The sequence below is a fragment of the Arachis hypogaea genome, chromosome 9, assembly GCF_003086295.3.
Source record: "Arachis hypogaea cultivar Tifrunner chromosome 9, arahy.Tifrunner.gnm2.J5K5, whole genome shotgun sequence".
Lineage (NCBI taxonomy): Eukaryota > Viridiplantae > Streptophyta > Magnoliopsida > Fabales > Fabaceae > Arachis > Arachis hypogaea.
In genome coordinates, this window is record NC_092044.1 from 1424067 (window position 1) to 1448674 (window position 24608).

The 24608-nt window shown below is 28.5% G+C and overlaps 3 protein-coding genes across 3 annotated transcripts; 2 read left to right on the top strand and 1 right to left on the bottom strand.

Moving 5' to 3' along the window:
• Window positions 1-502: 502 nt before the first annotated feature.
• Window positions 503-7080, bottom strand: LOC112709805 (BIIDXI-like protein At5g11420). The gene is made up of 4 exons (XM_025761781.3): window positions 6802-7080; window positions 3715-4037; window positions 2454-2963; window positions 503-1195 (listed from the first exon to the last, which is right to left on the bottom strand). Exons 2-4 carry the CDS (start codon window positions 3785-3787, stop codon window positions 654-656), a joined length of 1125 nt encoding a protein of 374 aa, XP_025617566.1. The 5' UTR covers window positions 3788-4037; window positions 6802-7080; the 3' UTR covers window positions 503-653.
• A 7003-nt stretch (window positions 7081-14083) lies between these two features.
• Window positions 14084-18217, top strand: LOC112709806 (ADP,ATP carrier protein 1, chloroplastic). The gene is made up of 5 exons (XM_025761783.3): window positions 14084-15150; window positions 16111-16365; window positions 16645-16788; window positions 16889-17236; window positions 17496-18217. The coding sequence occupies exons 1-5, from the start codon at window positions 14377-14379 to the stop codon at window positions 17874-17876; spliced, it is 1902 nt and encodes a 633-aa protein (XP_025617568.1). The 5' UTR covers window positions 14084-14376; the 3' UTR covers window positions 17877-18217.
• Window positions 18218-19996: 1779 nt separating this feature from the next.
• LOC112709807 (pentatricopeptide repeat-containing protein At1g15510, chloroplastic) lies at window positions 19997-23148 on the top strand. Its single transcript, XM_025761784.3, has one exon. The coding sequence runs from the start codon at window positions 20220-20222 to the stop codon at window positions 22869-22871; it is 2652 nt and encodes an 883-aa protein (XP_025617569.1). The 5' UTR covers window positions 19997-20219; the 3' UTR covers window positions 22872-23148.
• Window positions 23149-24608: the final 1460 nt, after the last annotated feature.

A 24608-nucleotide genomic window follows, 5' to 3' on the forward strand; every position in this document is an offset into this window, starting at 1 on the left:
GTCAAAGACACTCTAGTATACAGATTGGAGTGGTATAGAAAAAGAGTGTAATTTTTTTTATAATTATTTTTTATTATTTTATTATTATTCAAAATATAAGTCCTACTTTTATTAGTCTCTCTTTTATTTTATTAAAAAAAAATCTGTAAACTTACATCTTTACCATATAATTCACCTTTAGTCAAATATATTAAATTATCTAATAATTTTTAACTAATAACGTTACATAACTATAACTGCATGTAAATTTTTACCATCAATTTTTTCTTTTTTTTCCTTCACATATGAAGTAGTTTTTTTTATGTTTTTCAATATTTTTTATACTTTGATTAATTAAAACTTTATAACATGAAAATGAATTCTCTAAGGACGTACATACAAGTCCTTTTCTTATTATATGATAGGGAAAAAAATTGTACCTATATGAAATATTGGCAGAATTGTTTTAGTGGATAAAAAAGCAACTAAAGAGAAGAGTGAAAAGAGTGTAAGAATAAGAACATTAGACAAAAGAATAATAAAGACTCATGATCAAACATACAAGACTAGATTGTTGAATGTTGATGATCTCTCTTATTACTAGAAATTTAATCTGTATTATACTATAATATGCTCACCTAATATATAGATCAACCACACTTAAGCAAATAACCTTAATTACCAATACGTCTAGGATAACGAACACTTAGCAATCTAACATCATCAATAACAGGACCACAAAGTGAACCAGAATGATCATTTTTCATGGTATAAAAAGTGCTCAAGAACCTAATTGTTGTGCGTGTTGTCACAGCCTTGAACCTTAGCTTCCCCCTAACAAACCCTCCTTTACCCTTAGAATTGTAAGGAACTTTGACAGTGTCTTTGCCAGCAAATGCCTCAACCATCATTGAGCCTTCACAAGCATTGTTAGCGTCCCCGACGGCAAAAGTGAGGTCGTAGACTCGGCTGACAAAGGTGACGACCGTTTGCGCTAGGGCGCTCTCTTTGCCGGCCACGAGCTCGATCGCTCTTTTGCCCTCAGGGACGGTAAAGTGCTTGGAATCAATGTATTTTACGGCTTTGAGAGACTCTACCGTCCAGCCTGGCAGGGGACTGTGGGCATCATCAATTTGGGGTGGGATTAGGACTCCGAATGGTGTGTTAGGGAACATGTATGGTCCTACTTCGAAGTTCCCATTTTTCAGCAGATTGTCTGCATTTACCAACAATGTAACATCCTTAAAATTAAATAAACACACCAGTTATGTTAGAAAATCCAACAATATTTTTTCACGCTTTTAAAAACCGTAAAAACTCGATTACAGTTAACTTAATGTAAAATTAATAATTAAAATTATTAGTGACAATTTAATTAAATATATTAAATTATTTAATAATTTTCAATTATTAATTTTACGTGAAGTTAACTATAAATTAATTTTTACCTTCAAAAATTAAATTAATTGTACTACGTCCAAATTCATGTTGGTTGGTTATTGGTTGCCTGAATTTTGTTATTTTTCTAAATTTATTTTTAATCTAAATGGAGAATAGATTGTTCTTACAACCCAATAAATATATATAGTTCAATAGATTCATGTCTAACTTTACAAAATTAAATAATTTAAAAATTTAATTTATTAACTACAAATAATATTGTATGGAATTGATTACAAACATTTTTTTAAATGTATGGACTTGATTAAAAATTTAAAAGCTTAAATAATATAGTTTTAATTTTTATGAATATATGTCTTCGTAACTAAATATGAACATATATTATGTTTTATAATTTAGTTAGATATATTAAATTATTTAAAATTTATTAATTATTATTTTTTTTAAAAAATTAATTATGTTATGTGTCTACTAAAATCAGTCATTAATATAAAAAATTATATATACATATATAAATATATTAGTAATTGATTTTAATGATTGATTTTAACTATGATGCACTGATACGGATACGGGACACACTGACATGCAAATTTTAAAATTTTATAAGATATGAAGACACGCATACATATAAAGTATAAAGTATTTTTTAAATAAATTGTAGTGATATTTTGATATTTTATTGATATTAAAATATAAATTAATTTTTAATTATTTTTAATATCTTATTTTAATTATATCAAGTATTTAAAATATTTTTTGTTTTAATAAATAATAATATATACTATATCTAAATTTATTTCAAAAATATATATTAAAAATAAAACTCGACATACTAACACGTGAGGGTATTTAGATATGTCTATCTAAAAAAAATTGAAATTTGAAATAGTCAGATTTTAATTATAATTCCATTAAAATTTCAAATTGATTTTGAAATGCTCTGCTTTTCTTCTCTCTCTTATTACTACAAACTTTGATTCTCATGTGCACTTAATAATTAGTGATTATTGCATAGAAACTTTGATTAGATTATCATAATTTGTTACTAAATTTGATTAATTAGTAATTACCTCTAGTCCTTGTTGAGGTCAAAAGCTTCAAAGCAACAGAATCAATGAGAGGACCACAAGCAGGATCTTCCTCAACACCAGGGTTATGTATGACAATATCTAACACAGGATAATCCGCTCTGAAACCACATGAAAGCGCTTCCCAACCGTTGCTACCATACATTGTTTGGATCGGAAACACGCCCCAATCTCTTCTCTCATTCGTAGGAGTCACAGAAACGTTGAGCTTCTCGTCTTGTGCGCACGTGCGCGCAGCGCTAAACGTGATGGAGTAGAACATCCCCTTTGAAACTTGAACTCTCTGTTTGATTGACGCTTCGTTTCCCAGGCGAACGGCATAGGAACCTTGGGGGACGACAAGCACCATGTCGCCTTGTTTCTGGCCGGATTTGATGTACTCCACCATACCTGAGGTTGTCCAATGTGGAATGCCGTTTGGAGCAGTTACTACTGATCCTTTTAGTTGTGACGGTTTTGGTCCTTGTTCGAAGTCTCCATTTGGTAACAAACCTAATCAACTTTTCTTTTAGTATAAATTCATGTTTATGGTGAAAATTTATATACAATTATTTTTTTATGTTAAGTTGATGGTGGAAACTCAGTGCAGTCGACTTCACGTGAAATTAATACTTGAGAGTCGTTGGATGATTTGACTGATTTGACTAAATTTTCATCTAACAACTCTCAGATATCAACTTCACGTAAAGTCAATTTCACCTGAATTTTCACCTAAGTTAATAATTAAAATTAAATTTTAATTTAGTTAAATATGTCAAATTATTTAAAAAAATTTAACTATCAACTTTACATGAATATAACTGTATGTGAATCTCTTTCAATCTTATATGAAATATAATATTTTTAAAATATTTGATTAAATTAATTAACATAATACATATTTATATCTTAGTTATTATCTTTAGGTGAAGACTTGAGTAAACATTTAATTGAAAGTGAATGATAATTAGAAAAAAAGTTAAAGTTTCAACATACATACATTTGTCTAATAAAGTAGTAAACTAAATACACACATAATAAGAGATGTAATAATTAATCTAAAAAAAAAATCCCATTAGAAATCTAATAGAGTAATAATAATTCACAAAGTCAAAACTATATACATGTATATTGAAAAATAAATTAAACAACATTTTTTCTTCTCAGAAAATTTAATTTCTCATTAAGAAAACTTTTAGTTATGATTGATATATTCAAATAAAAATAACCTCTCCCATTATATGCATAATAATGTATAGCTTACCATCTGTGATAGCCAAAGAAGTGTGGCAAATTGCTAAGAATATCAACACTGAGAGCAATTTGAGCTTCTCCATGAATAAGTGTATATGTATGTGTTGAGACTTGAGAACACACAATGGCTTTTTATTTGAATGATTTCATGAAACCGACACTGAATTTGAAGTGAAATTACATGATTGCCACTGGAACTATCCTATAATGTAAATTAATTGATTTAGAATTTATAAATCAATTTTCCACAAGATTCCATCAATTTCCAGCAGCAGGATATGGAAGAGAGATAGCTTTGTCCTGAAGATATGTCAACCGTAGTACTAAGCAAATCTGACAATGTAAGATCAATAATGTAAGAAAAAAAAATTAAATATATTAATATATTAATATTTTAGTGAATTTTAATAGTTAATCTTAGTTATATATTTTTTATATATATTTTTTATAATTAAAATTAATGATTAAAATTTATTAAATTATTAAAGTATTAATATAATAATACACTTAAAAAAATTTCTTAATGTATATTATTATTATAATTGGTTTTCTATCTTATAATGCAATAATGAGATTGATACCAAATTTTGTCTTTCTGAATTATGAAAGCGGCTACTTCATTTTCAGAATTATCCACTATCATATTTTTATATGTTTAATTTTGCAGACTCTCCTTCTTTTCACAAGGTATCTTTCATTATTCATTCATGCATTTTCTTATATATTCAGTTTCGTATTTAAATTACTTTTTTTTTTCTTTTATAACAAATGAACATGTTATTATGATATATATTGTTACGGTGTAAAGCTGTAATCAACTTCAAAAATTATTATATTTATAAATAACGTATTTTAAATTATATTTACGTAGTATTCTACGTATATTTTGTATGAATTAATTTTAGATTTTCTTTAAATTATCTCTTTCCAAATATTATAATTAAATAAATAAACACATATCTAAAATATATTATTTATCCTTAATTCTTATATTTTATAAATTATTATGGACTTAAATATGGAAATCTTTTTATTGTCATATAGATGTCAATCTAAAACAAAAAATCTATTACAAACTCTTATCATAATTTCATTCTCGAATAAGTATATTTTTTTGTTATTGCAAGTGTCATGGTATTACTATTTTAAAAAGTTTAAGCTGATAATAAAATATAATAAGAATAGTTATATCTTGAATTTATTTAATTTTTATATAATTTTTTTATTTATCTTATTTTAATTTTTTAGATTTATTAATGATTGAATTCTACATTTTTTTATTAATATAAAATTTTAATATATATCATAGTATTATTTTTTAATTTAAACCGATAAAAAAATAACATAGATATAGTTATATTTCTAAAGATGAGTATTTAACCTTTTTTTCCCTAAAATTTTTCACATTCAAGTATATTACAATAAATAAAAAATTACAAATTGTATAACATACTATTCTATCTTTGTAGAAATGGACACGTGTGTTTATTTCTTAATTGTTGTAATTGGAGGGCACATGCTTTTCCGGTTTCTAATATTATTTTCCAATAAAATACATTGTCGGTTCCAGAGAAGGTAAAAGAGATTCATGAATGATAATTAGATCTTAATCCTATGAAGTAGGCAAAGACCATGTGAGATATGATACTTGAGACCTTTTGATATCAATGTGTCCTCATCAACCTGTTCCCCATATAATAATAATAATAATAATAATAATAATATAAGTAATATTACATATTCAAGGATTTTTATGAATTAAGTTTAATTAAAGGTGAAAATTTAGAGAAAGTCGATTTTATGTGAAGTTAATATTTGAGAGAGATAAGAATTTAATCAAATCAGTTAAATCATCTAACGATTCTCAGATATAAACTTTACGTGAAGTTAATTGCATATAAATTTTCACCTTAATTAAATTAAAAAGTGAAATTTTGAATAATATTAATTATAATTAATTTTTATTATATTAAATTAATTTGATTAGATTTAGTTAAACAAAAAAATTGGATGTGTGATATTATTTTTAATAATATAATATGAATCATGATTTATTAATTAAATTTCTGGAATGGATAAGTTGGGTGATAATTAAGCAACTTAGCAACTAGTAAATTTGACGGCAGGCTTTATTAGGGGCAGGCTTATTGAGAATAATTGCATTTTTTGTAGAAATATTAGGCAACAATTAATGAACATGTTTGCATGTGTTTTTGTAATTTCTTTTTTAAGTTAGGACTGTTTTTGTGAATTAATTTAGTTGTGTTGTGGTTACTTCTATGCATAGTGGTAAGAACGGTGATCAAATCAATTAGATTATTGGTTCGGTGGTTTATTGATTCAATCAATAAATTATTGGTTGAATTGATATAATTAATTTTACATAAATAAAAAATATAAAATATTAAAAATAGTCATAAATTTAAAAAATTTAAAATATATATTTTCAGTTTTTTATTAATATTTTAAAATAATCAAATTTCAAAATATAAAGATGACTAATATAAAGATAGATATGAAATTAGTTAGTACTACTAATATTTTTTTTTGTTCTAATTGATGCATTAAAAGTTGATCCTTGTTCTTGCGAAGATGGTAAGATAGTATTTTCTGATGGTATATTCGCAAAAGCTATTCTAAAATAATATGAAATAGAAAAAGTATAAAACAACAACAACCCTAAATTCTCTATTTTCTATTCCCTATTCAACAATACACAGCAACCTTAAATTCATAGTTTCATACTAAACAACTACTTCAACATCACCTATTTCAACAAGCAGCTATTTTAACAACAGAAATTTCACCTATTCATCCTAAAAATTTCAAGTTTTCATAACAGAACAGAATAACATAACAACATTATTTATAACAGTTTCATAATTTCAAATTTTCAATAAGCATATTCAACAATCAACTATTTCAACAACAGAAATTTCACCTATTCATTTTAGAAATTTCAAGTCTTCATAACAGAACAGAACAACTGAACAATATAACAACATTATTCATAACAGCTTCATAATTTCAATTTTTAAGTTTCCAACAAGCATTAGAAGAACAGAGCAGAACAGAGGAGAACAACATATTCACTAACCTGTTTGACAGAGCAGAGGACGAAGACGATGACGAAGGCAACGACAAATATGAGAGACAGGGACGAAGGTGAGACGAAGCGGAACCGCGGTTCTAAGGAGAGATGAAGAAGACGATGGCGAACGGCGGGCGGCGGTGGCGCAGTGAGTGACAGAGTAAGATGAGGTCGCGAGGTGAGGAGGTGAGGGCCTGAGAGAGAGGGTTAGCCATTGTGATTACTGGTTAGGGGATTAGGGTTGGGAAATAGGGATTGGGGGATTATTCGAGTCTCTCTCTCTTTTTAAATAAAAAACGACGTCGTTTGACAAGTAAATTAAAAAGAAAACTTTTAAACTAGGCGGTTGAACAAAAACCACCAATTCTCTAATTTTCATTTAAATTGATCAATTTTCAATTTTTAAATTGATTCTCAACAATTTTATTTTTTGTCTGGTCATATTGATCAACTGGATCGATAAAAAATCTAATTTACTAATTTTTCGATCAAATTGGTCGGTCCGATCCAATTCTTATAACTATGCTTCTATGCAGGTTCATATTGAAGCTATTGGAAAAAAAACATATTATATATACCATATTATATTGATTTGGTTCATATTACAGTATTGAACTATCAAAAGATTTTTTTGCTTCATTTTTTTATCTCTTATCATTTAAAAAAAAATAAAATTGATAGAAAAAACACTTATCAAATAATTAATTATATTCTCTAACACTTACCATTATGATCTCATCACATTTCAACGACTCTCGTTACAACTAATTTGTACACCATAACTGTTTCTAACTGATCTTTATTAGCAGATTCTAACTTCCTCTTCCACCTCAGCGTTTCACTCTTGTACAATCTTTTGGTTTTCTTTTATAAAGCTACTTGTTCTATTTTATTCTTGTTATTTGGTTTTTTTGAATGTTTTTATTAGCTACTAACTGTTAATTAATCTCTTCTATTATTGCATACCGTATGAGTACAAATGAGGTACTTATAAAAGTAAGTACAAAATATATGATAATCATAAAATATTTACTTAATAATATTATTAGAACGTGAGTTTAAAATCGGTAAATTTTACCAAAATGGACATATATATAAAATGTATTACACGGTTACACCAATATATATCATACCTTTTTATAATAAGTTACGAAAAACAACCTTATATAATTTAAAATAAATTAGTTATACATATATTGGTACATCACTCCAATCACTTAGTTTTATTGAATTACACCAACTAATAAATTATTTAAAAATTAATTTCTGATACTAAGAATATATATATATATATATATATATATATATATATATATATATATTCAATATATATATATATATATATATATATATATATATATATATATATATATATATAATTTAGTGACAGATCCAAAAATTTTATAAAAAAAAGGGCCAAATAAAATATAAAATAAATTAAAATATAACATAATAAAAAATTAACAAAATTTATAGTATATAAGTCAAAATTAATAATGATATTATATAACAATTAACATTTAATTACCTATTTTAAGATTTTGGTATTTTTAAATTTGTTCTACGATATTTTATGTAACTAAAATGATCAATTTACCATTTGAAATAAATTTTAAAGCATTCTCTTTTTCAACTTATACAATTATATAATCTGTTAAAAATTTGATTTTTATCTTGTTTTAAAGTATTATTTTTATAATTTTATTATTTAAAAAATCTATTTAATTATTACTGTTGTCATAGAAAAAGTCAAAATAAGATTTTTTTATAATTGTTACTTTTCACATTAATCTAAACCTATATTTTTAAATAACTTTTTAATTATTTATATATTTATACACTTTTATTGTTTTTTAAACTTATTTGTTAATTGTTACCGATATATTATAATACGCATTATAATTTATACATATTAAATTACTAACATGTAAATTTTGTTAGTATGTAATATACAAAAATATATTTAATTTATAATAATAAATTAATAATAAACTAATAGTAATAATTTAAAAAAATTGGAGGGACTGTATATAAGAATAGTAATACTAATATCATCATAAAAATATATAAGAATAATAGTAAGTTGTAAACTTGTAATGTTTTATTTTGTAAAAAAATAGTAGAATATGACATCTTACAATAATAAGTTTGGATGAAAATCGAATTTCACTGTATTATATAAGTAGAAGCAGATAAATAGATGAACAAGTAAACAAATAAAATAGAATAAATAAATAGAATATTAATAAATAGATTTATCTACAACGGTCAAAACTTATCTTTCCTTATTCATTGTGGTAAAAAAATTGTAGAATATATATTGATGAAAGAGAGAATAAGAGTTTGTTTGGAAGTAGCATAGCTTTTTTTTTTTTTTTTTACTTTTGAATTGTGAAAAATTAGAATATGTGTGTGTTTGGTACTATTTTAAAAAAAGTTTTTAATTTTTTAAAATGTTAATTCATATCTTTTTGAAGAAGTGAAATATATATGACTTTTTTTTCGATAAGTCATTCTATTACTTCTGTAAAAAAATGTTTGTTATTTCTGTTAAAAATACTAGTCTTCCACCACTATTTTCACGTAAAATTCTATCTGCTAAAAGTACTAGTCTTTTACTATCATTTTCAGATAATGTTTATCCGAACCATCTGAAAGTATTTTTTTTATTATTAAATTTGTATTTAATATTGTGTGTGGTATAAAATTTCAATTTTTATTTTATTTTTTCATATGTGATTTTATTTTTATATAGCTTGTTATTAATTTTATAGTTAATTATAGTAAGTTCTTGGTCTCAATAAAAGAAGAGAGAGTTTTAACAGGAGTTAAAAAAAAATAAAAAATAGCAACAAAATATACACTAATACATATTTCATATTTATTTTTTTTAACCTACTATATCATATACAATAAAACAGTAAATACTAATTTTTTTGACATTACCATCAAGATTATTCTGAATTAAAATTTTGTTATTATTCACCACATATAAAAACACTGTTATAGGTGAGGTGAAGTAGAAGAACCAATTTCTAATGATATTTCGTGAGAAGCGCTAGAAAAATAAAACTAATAAGAGAATAAATAAAAAATCAATTGTCTAATCGATTATAATCTTAGTGATTATGTTATGTAAAATCAATATTTAATATTAAAAAGTATTTATTATTATTGTTATTTTAATTTCTATTTTTTGTGTAAAAAAATTATATTTTTTGAATTATTTATCTAAAATATTACAATTTAAAAATAAATATTTTTATAATTAAAAATTTAAATATAAAATAATTTATTTATAAATTATTATTAATAAAAAATTTTATATTTTAAATTTTTTTTAAAAAAAAATTATTTAAGTTATTTATTCAAATTCAACGTAAGTGAATAACCTCAAACGTTTTGTCACTCGTAATTTGGACTTAAGGAGAGAAATAGTTACAAAAAAAAGAAAGAAAAGAAAAGGATGTGTCAATTTGCAAAGGATGTGAGAAAACGTGGACATAAAAGCTTCCATTTATAATGGGGGATCATAGATTATGCTTCCATTATTATGCATTAGTGTTGGGCCATACAGAAGGAATATATCATCTTTTTTGCTTCTATGCATAAAATTCCCAGTGGGCCATCATTTAGACAGTGGGCCGGCACATTAACACTTATAATCAACCAAAAAAAAGAAAAAAACTCATATAAATTAATCAACCGACTTATGTTGATCGAGTAGTCAATTCATTTGTCAAGTCGCTTAAACAAGTATTGAAAATTCGAATATTGTCTTATCCATACAACAATCTATTGATTAGTAAAAACAATTATTTAAATAGAATTTAAATTTGAGATGAATTAATTTTTGACCTGTTGGATTAAAAATTTGATAAAAAATAAAACAAAAATTTGTAAGTTGTAAACTGGAATCTATTTTTAATTTTTCATGTGAAAACTTAAAATTTTTTATCAGATACTGTTATCAATAATTCAATTAATTCTCTACCAATAGAGGTGGCTATAAGTTGGATGTGATAGTGAATGAGTCTTTGCAATTTTTCTTTTAATTAATGTTGTAAATTGTGATTTTTTTATCCTATATTTTTAATTCTAACTAAGAAAAAAATGTGAGAAAAAAGTGACATATGATAAAGATCACAATTTATAACATCAATAAAAAAGAAAATTGAGAGGAACCTTATTCATGGATGTTAATGTTCTCCAACCAGATATTATTTGCAAGTTAATTTTCACCCCAACTCTACTAATAATTTTTTTTCATTAATAATGCAATATCTAGTTTCTCAACATTTGACAAATATAACAGAGATAAAAATTATTAAATTAAGTTTATCCAAGATTAAAAATGATACAATCATAACAAGAAAAGTAAAAAAAAGATCAAATTCATGCTAAAATTAAAAATTAAAAAAAAATCAGGAAATCATTTTTTATAAGATTAAATCTAGTTTTATTGATTGCATAATGTACACTTATAATTCACGTTCCATGGTTTTCTAAATCGCACACGTAACTTTCTAAATTAACATAATATTGCTAACCACAAAAAAAAGATAAATAAATAAATAAATAAATAATAAAAGAGAGATGAAGAAAAAAGGACATGTTGCATGGTGGGAATCCACAAAATATCTTCAAAGCAATATCGTCCATTCGTCCCTATATTATAAATGTTTTAAAAACATTTTGACATTTATTAGAATTACTACTGAATTCAAATGTTAGGTTTTCGTGAAAAATTATTATTTTTGGTTTCCAATATTTTTCTTTATAATAATTTTTTGTTGGTTTAATATATTTATTAAGTATTTTGATAAAAATTTATGGCGTCATTTAATTATATTTATTTTTTAGATGATTATTATTCACATAATAACTATAAAAAATAGTTAATTGTACTAATATACGGGTATATAATTAGATATATTAAAATTTTCTTTACACTAATAAGTAATAACTCCTACTTAATGAAATAATATAAAAGTAAACGATATAGTGAAAACGAAAAATGAAATTAACATGAAAAAAAAAAACAGTGGAAATTGTTGTTAACAAAGGGACAAAATACTTTAAGTTAAGGACAATTCTTAATTGCTATAAGTGAGAATAAAATAATAAATAGGATAGAGTAGAATTTAGATCAAAGTTTAATTATACACGTTAATTTTTTTTTACTAAAATTTAATTCTACTCTATTAGCAGGTTTATAAGTTATAACATGTTAATAATTTGACCTTATTCGCGAATCATAAGAAAATATTGTATTCAATAATTTGATGAAATATTAGAATTATAATTTGGTATTTATATATTATTAAATAAATTTAATTTTTATATAAATAAATGTAAAATTTTCAATTAAAAATCTTAACTTAGTGGTTAAAAATTCTTTTAGACGGATTAAACTTTAATCTACATTTTTATTCTATTCACAAATTAATTTATTTCGCACTTAATTTTACTTGCAACGGATTAGATTAACAATCCTCTCTGGATTAAATCAGGTAAAATACCTGCGACTAAAGTTGCTATTGCCACTTCTATATTAAACTTTAGCTAATAGAATAATTTTATCACAAAAATCTATTAAAGCATTTTTTTATTTTTAATTATCAGCCCATAATGTTTCAAATATAAATTTTGTTTAATAAAAATAATGTAGGTGTATACATCATTTGCTTGACTATTTCCATTGCGCTTTTCCTCGCAATCTTGCCCATCATTTTCAATTCCATTTATAGCACTTTTTTATGCCACAACAAGACGAGAAAATAAACCTCCTTCTTATCGTTATACATAAAATATTCTAAAATAATTCACGAGTATGATTAGGAGTTTTAATTTATCCAACTTATTATTCTTTTAATATTTAAAAAAATAAAAAATTTAAATACACATATTATTTAAAAAAAATAAATAAATAAGTTAGATAGAACTTCTAATAATTTTTCAATTCGTATTATAATTATGAAAATTGTCTTACTATTCAAGTATTTATTTTAGAGAAATAATTTTGGTAAGTTATTGACACGAACTTTTATTGTTATGATTTTTTGTTAACCTCGTATTTAATTGTATCGAAAAAGAAAAGACCGATCATCATCATTGACTAGAGATATGCAACTTTTAAAATAAAACTAGTTTAAAACCATGAATATGATGTGGTGTGAATGTAAATTATATTTAAATAATTTTTTATTGATATTAAGAGTATTTTATAAATTACATTTATAATTTATTTTAATAAATATTAAAAATAATTCTAACAATTTATAATATTAAAAAACAAATATTTATTATAATCAAATATAATATTGTTAAAAAATAATTATTTAGAATATAATTTTTAACATTGAAATAAATGCACACGTGAAGAGAGGCTAGGGAAGGAGTTCGAAAACTCTCATCCATACCGATATCAAAATCATAGACTTGAAAGTAATTTTGATTTATGAAAATTGAAAAATAATAATATTAATGTATGCTATAATTTTTAAAATTAAATTATAATTTTTTAAAAAATTATTTAGAAATTAAAAAAATTAAAAAATGACCTCTCTCATAATGTTATTAGTTTTTATCATATTTTTATAAAATAAATATTTTTAAAATTAAAAATTCGAATACAAAATAACTAATTTATAAATTATTTTTAATATAATCATTTATTATTTACACTATTTTTTAAAAAAAAATTTAATTAAACTATTTACTATTTACTATCAAACTGAATCTAAAAAAGTAACACTATAATTATATTGTTAATGTAATATTTTATTTATTTGTTTATTTTATTTTTCATGCTATTTCTATATTTGACTGTAAAAGATTAATTCATTGTAAATTTGACTTTTATTTAAGTATTTATAATTGACTAATGACAGCATATATAAAACATATTTAAATTCGAATATTTATTTATATAGATCAGTTAATCAATGACCAATTTAAATCGGTTTAATGTAATAAAATATTTATATAAGTACATTTTAAAAAATATATATATATATAAATTTTTAACATAGAATATCAATAATATTAAAAAATAAAAAAATTAACTAAAATTTAATTTATTTATTATTTATTAATTATTATAATAATTAATAAATATTAAATAAAATAAATTCAAACTATTTTTGATTAATTTATTTTAATTACCAAATATTTACAATATATATGCTATCACATAATTATGAATAATTAATTTTTTATCTACTTAAATATTTTTGAAAAAGGTTATGGGAAAAAATACATATTAAAAAACCACACAGTGTGGATTAATTTAAACAATTGACTAATAATCCCAAAAACTCAGATCACTGGTTCAGTTCTAAGATTATTGAAATCATTGATCCTACTCTGTGTGTTGTTCTCTCTTTTTGTCTAATAGGCTTTTGTTTTCTTCTCTCAGATCATATTCAGAGACCATCATCAAACAGATATTTGTCTCTGTTCTTTCCCTTTTTCAGAAGAATAAGATTCTCTCTCTCTCTCTCTCTCTCTCTCTCAATGTTCTTCTCTTGAGGTAATCGATTTTGTTTGTTGGTTGTGTGATTCAGAGAGAGAGACACAATGGAAGCTGTTCTTCAATCAAGGGGGCTTCTCTCTCTCCCAACGAATCCCAGAAACAGGTTTCTCCACTCATCACAAGGCTTAAAGCACAGATTTTTCACACCAAAACCCAAAACCCTTGATGGGTCTTCTCTAACAATTAACAATGGATTATTATTCCCCAAACCGATTAATGGGTTTCCCTCAAAATCTAACATTTATCATGGGTTTTCCAAAAATGAAAAAACTTTGTTCCTTTGCAAAGCTGAGGCTGCTGCGGCTGCTGATGGGTCTGGTGGAGAAGCTGAGAAACAAAAGTTTGTGGGAATTGAGTTAGCCACACTCAAGAAAATTGTTCCCTTGGGGTTGATGTTCTTTTGCATCTTGTTCAATTACACAATCCTGAGGGACACAAAGGATGTTCTTGTTGTTACTGCAAGAGGGAGCAGTGCTGAGATCATACCATTCTTGAAGACATGGGTGAATCTTCCCATGGCTATTGGGTTCATGTTGTTATACACAAAATTGGCCAATGTTTTGTCAAAACAAGCACTTTTCTACACTGTGATTGTTCCATTCATTGCTTTCTTTGGTGCTTTTGGGTTTGTTTTGTACCCTCTCAGCAACTATATCCACCCTGAGGCTCTTGCTGACAAGCTTCTAAACATCCTTGGACCAAGGTTCCTTGGTCCTCTTGCAATCATGAGGATTTGGAGCTTCTGTTTGTTCTATGTCATGGCTGAATTGTGGGGGAGTGTGGTCATTTCAGTGTTGTTTTGGGGGTTTGCTAATCAGGTAATTGATTTTGGTTCATGAAGAGAACCTTCTATGTGTTTGATTTTGATTTCATTCTGTTGATGTTATGTGTTAGTATTAGGTTATATTTTTAATTATGGTATCTTAAAACATGGCATCTTAATTAAAGCCATTTGGTTCCTAGATACGCATATTCCATATGGTGCTTGAACATGGTTGGAAAGGATTTAGATATGGTTACTCAGAATGATTAGCTATTGGATTGTTTTACTTCTCATTATTCCTTGTTTGTCATCTTAATGCTTCTTTTCATTAATATTTCTTCAATTTGCATGTTTGTGTTAATTATTGCTGCTCCAATTTTGATGAGCTCCTTGCATGTGTAAATTTTAGGTTTAATCAGTTTGTGAGGACCTTTAATTTCACAGAAATGGTATATAGAAATATTGGCCTTACTTGATGTAGATTCCTAAACAGGTAGAATATACCGATTCCGTTTGTTCGTCTAAAATGATGTAATTATCATATTTCTGTTATCACTTATACTAAACAGTTGGACTAATCTCAGCTGATGATGCTGGTGGTTTACTAAATAGTAAATAGAATGATGGAATTGAACTCCATGATATAATTTGAAGTCTATGTCTTTTTGTGTTACATCTATGGGCATAATTTGCCAAAAAAACTTGCTTCACGATCAAATTTTTTTCGGTAGTGTATTTTACTGGCATCACTTTATTCATGCATTCTCTTTTCTTTTTGGTTAATGGGATTCCCAGGTCATATTCAATATAATAAGTTAATAACCCTTGTTTAAAATTTTTCCTAGTTAGCAAAGCACTAATGATGGTTGCTAGGTGCTTGTTTAATTGCAGTATTGTGTGTCTAATTTTGCATCCACTTTTATGTTGTCGGATTCTCAACTGCATTATTCAGTCAATATGGTAGAAATGAATTGATTGGAAAAACTGTTATATAATACCCCTGTTTTCCCCACAGATAACTACAGTTGATGAAGCAAAACGGTTCTACCCATTGTTTGGACTTGGGGCCAATGTTGCCCTCGTGTTCTCTGGCCGGACAGTGAAATACTTTTCTAATTTGAGGAAGAATTTAGGTCCCGGAGTCGATGGTTGGGCCATCTCACTAAAAGCAATGATGAGCATAGTCGTGCTTATGGGACTTGTGATCTGTTTTCTGTACTGGTGGGTGAATAATTTCGTTCCTCTTCCTACACGTAGCAAGAAGAAGAAGGTAACTTGAATGCCATTATTGTTGTGCCCCTAGTCTTTGTACCGGATGCAGACAAAGCCATGTTTATTTCAAGTTTATTCAAATATTAAACATTCTTTGAGGCGGCATCATTTGATTCATGTAGCTGACTCTACTTATTGGAAAAAGACTTTGTTGTTGTGATGTTTTTTTTTGGTTTACTAATGATCTAAACGGTACTAACATTTTTTTTATTTAAAATAGAAAAAAACATTTTTGAATAAGTTAGCTTACTTCTTACCTTACCATTCAATTTTATAGGAGAAGCCGAAAATGGGAACAATGGAGAGCTTGAAATTCTTGGTGTCCTCAAATTACATCAGGGATCTTGCCACTTTAGTGGTTGCATATGGAATTAGCATTAATCTTGTTGAGGTGACATGGAAATCTAAGCTCAAAGCTCAGGTAAATGTTCAATTACTTTTGTCATAGTTTTGGTTGGATAACTAGCTATTTCACCCTGCTTTTATTGTTCTCTTCTTCACAAACCTCTACAAATTTGCAGTTTCCTAGCCCTAATGAATATTCTTCTTTTATGGGCGACTTCTCGACCGCAACTGGTATTGCCACATTCACAATGATGCTTCTAAGCCAATTTATATTTGAGAAATATGGATGGGGAGTTGCTGCCAAGATCACACCGACGGTCCTTCTATTGACCGGAGTTGGCTTCTTTTCTCTTATATTGTTCGGAGACCCTCTTGGCCCTGCTCTCGCAAAGTTTGGAATGACGCCACTATTAGCAGCTGTGTATGTTGGTGCCATGCAGAACATTTTTAGCAAGAGTGCTAAATACAGCTTATTCGATCCCTGCAAAGAAATGGCCTACATACCCTTGGATGAAGATACCAAGGTTCGGATTCTTTCTTGCTAATCCATCATATCTAATACCAAAATCGATCCGAAACTTTCGAATATGATTGTGTCATTGTGCAAAGTTGTGTCTACACTAAGTCTATTATTTCAACATGTTCTAGAAGAAATATTTGCATGCTTCTAGAGCACAAGTAATGCTACGCTAGAACATCTGCACAACTACACATTTTCATTCATTATGTTTAGAAAGTTATATAAAAAAGAAATATTCATCGGTTTCGAATTCCTTGATGCAGGTTAAAGGGAAGGCAGCAATTGATGTTGTGTGCAACCCATTGGGAAAATCCGGAGGTGCTCTTATTCAGCAATTCATGATCTTAACTTTTGGATCACTAGCCAATTCGACTCCATACCTTGGAGGGGTGCTTCTGGCAATTGTTCTTGCGTGGTTAGGCGCAGCCAAGTCCTTGGACACTCAGTTTACGGCATTGCGCCGGGAAGAAGAACTCGAGAAAGAGATGGAAAGAGCATCTGCTGTTAAGATACCGGTAGTGTCTGAGGACAAGGATGGAAACGGTTCTCTTTCGAGCAGCTCACCGTTAAATCCGGCATCTGATGACTCATCAAGTAGTCCATCCGAATCCTCATCGGAATCCTCATATCCTCGCAATAATTAGAAGAAAGAAGAAAAAGAAAAAGAAGGAATCTTTCTATGAAATTTCCTGACAGGGAGAATAATTTTAACTGTTGAGTGCAGTGATAGGTTAAAAACAAGAAGAAAAGTAATGACATTGTTGTAGGGTTATGACTAAGCTTATAGAATAATGAGTTTGAAGTTTACTCATCAGGATCACATTATTTTTTTGTTTCCCACAGATAAAAGATGAGTTTGTTTTACTCCTCACTAGTTACTATCATCAAGGTTTACCAATTTGGTTAACCACTTTGATTTTATTTATGAAATATAGAACTTTTGTAATAATAGTAGTGTATGTATGGTATGTATTTATTTCTGAAATTTCTTCAAAGTGTTCAAATGCTTCTGTATATATCATGGTAATTTTTTTCTTCCAATGTTTCATAGATGTACAAATACATGGTTAAACTTTTAAAGGTTGAATTTTGAGGTTTTTGTATTGTTACATGACTTTGTAATGTTAGTTTTTCTAGTTATATGTGTTATATTTGTTATTCTCTTTATTTTAGAATGAAGAGAACATCCTCCTAATGTTAACTTTGTTGTTAAAATGGATTTGGAGGATAGTTTGAGGGGGAAAAAAAAGGACAATGCATATTGAAAAAAATTGTCTTGGCAAAAAGATAATTTGACAAAGTGAAGCCATACTAGCTTCTGAAAATTAGATAAAATTATGTACTTTTAATTTTTTTTTTGGGTGTCGTTATATATTTTTAATTTGTGAATGCATATGTTAATATTTTCTAAAATTTAAATTATATAACACTTAATAACTCTAATTTTATAAAACGTGAGAGTAACTTCTCCAAATATAATATTAGGATTAATCTCTACATACAAGTGTTTTGTGCTTACAAGCTTTACAATTCTAAAGAAAATGAAACCCACTAAACATGCTGCTTATGTTACGTGTCTCTTTAACAGACTTTTAAATCAATTCATATCAATTAACGCGCAAATATATAACTTCCATTTTTCAAAAGATTTCGTTTCTTTTTTCGAATTTCTTGCCAAATTTGTTGGATCTCCTTCTTGTTTCGTTTTTTTTCGTGAATTAAGCTTTGAAATTGTTTTGAAGATAATGAAACTTCAAAAATACACCCAAACGATTATAGAAATTACTCCAAACGATTACAGAAATACACTCAAACGGTTACAGAAAGAATTACAGAAATACACCCAAAAGATTACAAAAATACACCAAAAACATGGAGGAGACAGTATATTTCTTCTTGAAATCTTTTAATGTTTTGCTGGTTAAGAATGAGGCACATGGCAAGACAATCTAGAAAAAAACCTAGAAGAACAGTAAAACAGTACCTTGAATAATGTTTCTTCGTTTTTTCTGGTGTTTTTTTGGAGATTTGTATCTTTTTTTCTTGATTTCTTCTACTCTTCACGAGGAGTTGGAACGTGTCTTTTGTTTCGAATGTCGCTTGAATATTGACGGTTTGCGTTCTGATTGAGGAAGAAGAGGAAGAGTGCAAATCTTGACGATTTGCGTTTTGATCGAGGAAGAAGAGGAAGGGTGCGGCATAATAAACGCGTGTGTTGGACGCTCGATTTTAAAGGAGTGGTGCGCATGTTTTTTTCTTAGATTTGGACCAACTTGTATAATTTGTAAGCTAAAAAGGCTTGTATATGTAACATGCCTCATAATATTAATAGGTATGACATATTAATAGATATTGTGTAAAATATCACTCAAAATTAGGTGTAAATAAAATTTACTGTAATAAAAATAAGTAAAGCATACTATTTTGATATTTTAAAATTTTCATTTGGTTATTAATAATAGTTTAAACGATTCTGCAGTTATGATAGATGATTAAACTTATGCTTATTTTCTTCTTCTATAATAATAATAATAATAATAATAATAATAATAATAATAATTAGCAAAGTTGGAACATGAATAGTTCATTGGAGAAAATATATAAATAATAAATAGTTCACTTGTTAACTAAACTGGTCTTTCAAATTTTCATTCAATTAAATTAGTCTTCTAAAATATTCTAAAGTCAATCATGTTCATTCTTATAAGATTTTTCATTTATACCATGTTACTTCCTTATTTTGGTTTTTTTTTTTAATTATTGTGACAAGATTTAGACTTTCACTAAACATTTTTCTATCTAATAACTTTTGAACTTTTTTTAAGACATTTCTGTTTTATGGTTATGGATAAGGTTAACTAGAACTACATGCTGATTCTGGTTGAATCTTCAGTTCACTTGAATCTTTGTCCTTTGACCGTTAAACCTCACACCATAAACCCCTCTTATCATCTTCACATGTTATCTCTTTCTCTTAAACTCCAACAATGGCATCGTTTCCCAACTCCTCAAAATTCCATCCTCAAAGGGACCCTCCAACTCTTCCCACTTCAAATTCCACAAAGCTCAAAACTTTCACTTTTTCCCATCACAATTTCCATACCCGTAAGTTCAAAAGAGCTAAAAAACCAATCTTGGTCTCAAACTCAAACTCCATTACCACCACCACAAGAAGCACCATTAACAACAACAACAACAACAACAACAACAACCCAAGCTACGAAATTTGCCAGCTTTGCCTTGTTGGGAACTTGGAAAATGCTATGAGCTACTTAGACCTTCAAGTTCCCATTGATGAAGAAGCCTATGTTGCTTTGTTGCGGTTATGTGAGTCTAAGCGTGCAAGGAAAGAAGGGTCAAAGGTTTATGCTCATGTTTCAAATTCTTCATTGATGATGACCCTTTTGAGCCTTAAGCTTGGTAATGCACTATTGAGTATGTTTGTGAGGTTTGGGAACTTAGTTGATGCATGGCATGTGTTTGGGAAAATGGAAGAGAGAAATGTGTTCTCTTGGAATGTTCTTGTTGGAGGATATGCCAAAGCTGGATTCTTTGATGAAGCACTTGATCTTTACCATAGGATGTTGTGGGGTGGCATGAGGCCTGATATTTACACTTTCCCTTGTGTTTTGAGGACTTGCGGCGGCATCCCGGATTTGGTGAGGGGAAAAGAGGTTCATGGACATGTTATGAGATTTGGTTTTGAATCAGATGTGGATGTGGTCAATGCATTGATAACAATGTATGTGAAATGTGGGGATATCAAGACTGCCCGGTTGGTGTTTGATAAAATGCCTAATAGGGACAGGATTTCGTGGAATGCGATGATTGCTGGATATTTCGAGAATGGAGAGTGTTTGGAAGGACTGAGATTGTTCTGTATGATGCTTGCACTTCCTGTTGATCCGGATTTGATGACCATGACCAGTGTGATTACTGCATGCGAGATTCTTGGTGATGAGAGGCTGGGGAGGGAGATCCATGGTTATGTCATGAGGACAGAGTTTTGGAGAGACCCTTCAGTTTATAACTCGTTAATTCAGATGTACTCATCTGTTGGGCTTATTATGGAAGCTGAAAAGGTTTTCTCAAGAACAGAACACAGAGATGTCGTGACGTGGACTGCAATGATATCAGGGTATGAGAATAGTTTTCTTCCCCATAAAGCACTTGAAACATATAAAATGATGGAATCGGAAGGCATCATGCCGGACGAAATCACCATAGCGAGTGCACTATGCGCTTGTACTTGTTTAAGTCGTTTAGATTCAGGAATATACCTTCATGAGGTGGCCAAGAAGACAGGGCTCATCTCTTACATTATAGTTGCAAACACACTCATTGACATGTATGCTAAGTGTAAATGCATTGACAAAGCTCTAGAAGTTTTCCACTCTACTCACAACAAGAATATTATATCTTGGACATCTATCATCCTTGGTCTACGGATAAACAACCGGTGTTTTGAAGCTTTATGTTTCTTCAAGGAGATGATGCTTAGACTAAAGCCAAACTCTGTTACATTAATTTCTGTCCTATCAACATGTGCTAGAATAGGAGCTTTGATGTGTGGGAAAGAGATCCATGCCCATGCATTTAGAACAGGAGTTAGCACTGATGGTTTTCTGCCGAATGCGATTTTGGACATGTATGTAAGGTGTGGAAGAATGGAATATGCTTGGAAACAATTCTTCTCAGGTGATCAGGATGTTGCAGCATGGAACATTTTCCTTACAGGATATGCTGAGCGTGGGAAAGGATCACTTGCTGTCGAACTGTTCCATCGAATGGTAGAGTCAAACGTCAAGCCGGATGAAATCACATTTATCTCCATACTATGTGCTTGCAGCAGATCTGGTTTGGTGACAGAAGGCTTGGAAATTTTTGACAGCATGAAGTGTAAATATTATATTACCCCTAATCTGAAACACTATGCATGCATGGTTGATTTACTGGGCCGTGCAGGTTTGTTGGAGGATGCTTATGGATTCATACAAAAAATGCCAATAAAACCAGATCCTGCAGTTTGGGGAGCTTTATTAAATGCTTGCAGGATCCATCATGATGTCAAGCTTGGGGAACTCGCTGCTGCGAATATCTTCCGAGATGACACTAGAAGTGTTGGATATTACATTCTTCTATCTAATATGTATGCTGACAGCGAAAAATGGGAGAATGTTGCAAGAGTAAGAAAAATGATGAGAGAAAATGGGCTAGTAGTAGATCCTGGATGCAGCTGGGTGGAAGTCAAGGGAAAAGTGCATGCGTTTCTCAGTGATGATAACTACCATCCCCAAATGAAGGAATTAAATGGAGTTTTGGACCGGTTTTACAAGAAAATGAAGGAAGCTGGCATTGGAGGGCCAGAGAGCGATCAATTAGACATAACGGAAGCTTCGAAGGCCGATATATTTTGTGGACACAGTGAGAGACTGGCCATTGCCTTTGGACTAGTTAATTCAGCCCCCGGGATGCCTATTTGGGTGACGAAGAATCTGTATATGTGCCAAAGTTGTCATAACACTGTCAAATTCATCTCCAAGGAAGTTCGCAGAGAGATTTCGGTAAGGGATGCTGATCAGTTTCACCATTTCAAGGGAGGTATCTGCTCTTGCATGGATGAAGATTATAGGAATTAGCCCTGATTAGCAGGAAAACTGTAATATATGTAGCACAGTATTACAAAGTTAGAATTGCATGAAATTTCAACTTTGTGATCCTGCACCAAAGTGATTAATGTGCCCTATACATAGCAATAGCAACACTACCAAAAAAACTAAAGGGCTGTGTTATGTTTGTTGCACATATATTATCTGCATAATATTATGCCCCATATAAAAAACAAAATTAAATTGTAGCCTACTATCCAATGAGTAATACAAATACAATCATGGTATTTTAGTTACCATTTTTCAATAATCTGCTATTTGATTCCTACATATGCAATTGTTCTGCTTTTAAACTTGTTTAATGTGATTTTGGTATTGTTGCTTAGCATGATTAACTGTTGGATTGTTTAGCTTCTGTATTCCATATTTTCTTTCTATGCTGATTTTGATTCATTATCTTCATATTTGGACGAGTTTCATGAGAGCGGTAATGGCATAATAAATCAGATAATTAGCTTCATATGGATGTGCAAAGCAACAATAGTATCCAAAATTCCATCTCTTCCTCTGTATACGCATTCCTTATATTTGGTCATTTCTTCTACTTTTCTCTTCAATTACTTCTTGTTGAAACTTCAGAGAAGAGTAAAGTGAAAAATTGGAGATATGATTTTACTGGATTTGATGAATTATGTTCATGCTCCATAGTCTCTTACTCTCTTCCTTAAACTGACATTAAGTTCATCTGATTATTATCATATACCTTCAATATTTTGTTGTGACTGTTTTTATTAAACTACTCTTCTATATTAGTCCATGACAACAATAAAGAAGTCTTGTTGCCCACAAATTCAGCCCAACAGAATACATAAATTCAGTTCTAATTTTAGTCTTTATTAGTTTATCTTATCTTATCTTTATGTTATCTTCTCTTCTTATCTTATCTTTACTTTTATCTTTCATAGGACAATGCTCTATATATATTTAGTTTTACCCTCATAGTTTACAACACATGTTCAATTCAATCAATCAATAATCAATAAAAATTATTTCTTTGCTTTCCCTATTCTTTCACAATTTTATCAGTTTTGTTAATATATAATCTCATAATAGCAATAACATTCTAAAAAACATAGTAATAATACTCGGAGTGAGGGTAATTATTTTGTTTCGAATCATGAAGGTTCTTTTTAGTTACTCTTCTAATTGAAATAAAAGGTAAATTAACTGATATCATTGTTAGTTAAGCAAACAGAATGATGGATTTTTTCCTCGCTTGTATTTTCTCTTTTTGGACAGTAAATTCTTTCTAGTAATTCTAGAAAAACAGTTTATGAAACGGTGGTCAAGAACACGGGCGGTAACAAATTTCTTGCAGGCAGTTCGCTGTTAAATCCGGCAGCCGTTGACTCCTTGGAGCCTCATCACCTCACAACATTTTACAACCTATGCTGCTTTCTGTGAAATATATATAAAACAAAGGTTTGCTTACTTATTGTTTTCAAGTCACCATCATTGTTCTATTAGGCTTTTGTTTTGCTTCAGAGTTTTTACTTTCTCCTTTCTAGTTGTAACGTGTAGGTGAAGCCACTTTTGTTTTTCCTATGAAATACAGAACTTTATAATATGTACTTATTTCTAGAATCATTCAGAAGAGTCCCACCATTTTCACCTTTCTTTTTTCACCTTTTACCCTCTTTTTGTTGTCTATAGCTGTGACATTTTGTGCTGGAGTGGATGAAACAAAATTATAAATGCAGTGGACCA

Coding starts and splice junctions, on each gene's coding strand:
- LOC112709805 (XM_025761781.3), bottom strand. CDS start 3,787: ATGGAGAAGCTCAAATTGCTCTCAGTGTTGATATTCTTAGCAATTTGC. Junction 2,964..3,714: donor TTCTTTGGCTATCACAGATG/GTAAGCTATACA, acceptor AAAGTTGATTAG/GTTTGTTACCAAATGGAGAC. Junction 1,196..2,453: donor GACCTCAACAAGGACTAGAG/GTAATTACTAAT, acceptor TGGTAAATGCAG/ACAATCTGCTGAAAAATGGG.
- LOC112709806 (XM_025761783.3), top strand. CDS start 14,377: ATGGAAGCTGTTCTTCAATCAAGGGGGCTTCTCTCTCTCCCAACGAAT. Junction 15,151..16,110: donor TTTGGGGGTTTGCTAATCAG/GTAATTGATTTT, acceptor TTTTCCCCACAG/ATAACTACAGTTGATGAAGC. Junction 16,789..16,888: donor AATCTAAGCTCAAAGCTCAG/GTAAATGTTCAA, acceptor ACAAATTTGCAG/TTTCCTAGCCCTAATGAATA.
- LOC112709807 (XM_025761784.3), top strand. CDS start 20,220: ATGGCATCGTTTCCCAACTCCTCAAAATTCCATCCTCAAAGGGACCCT.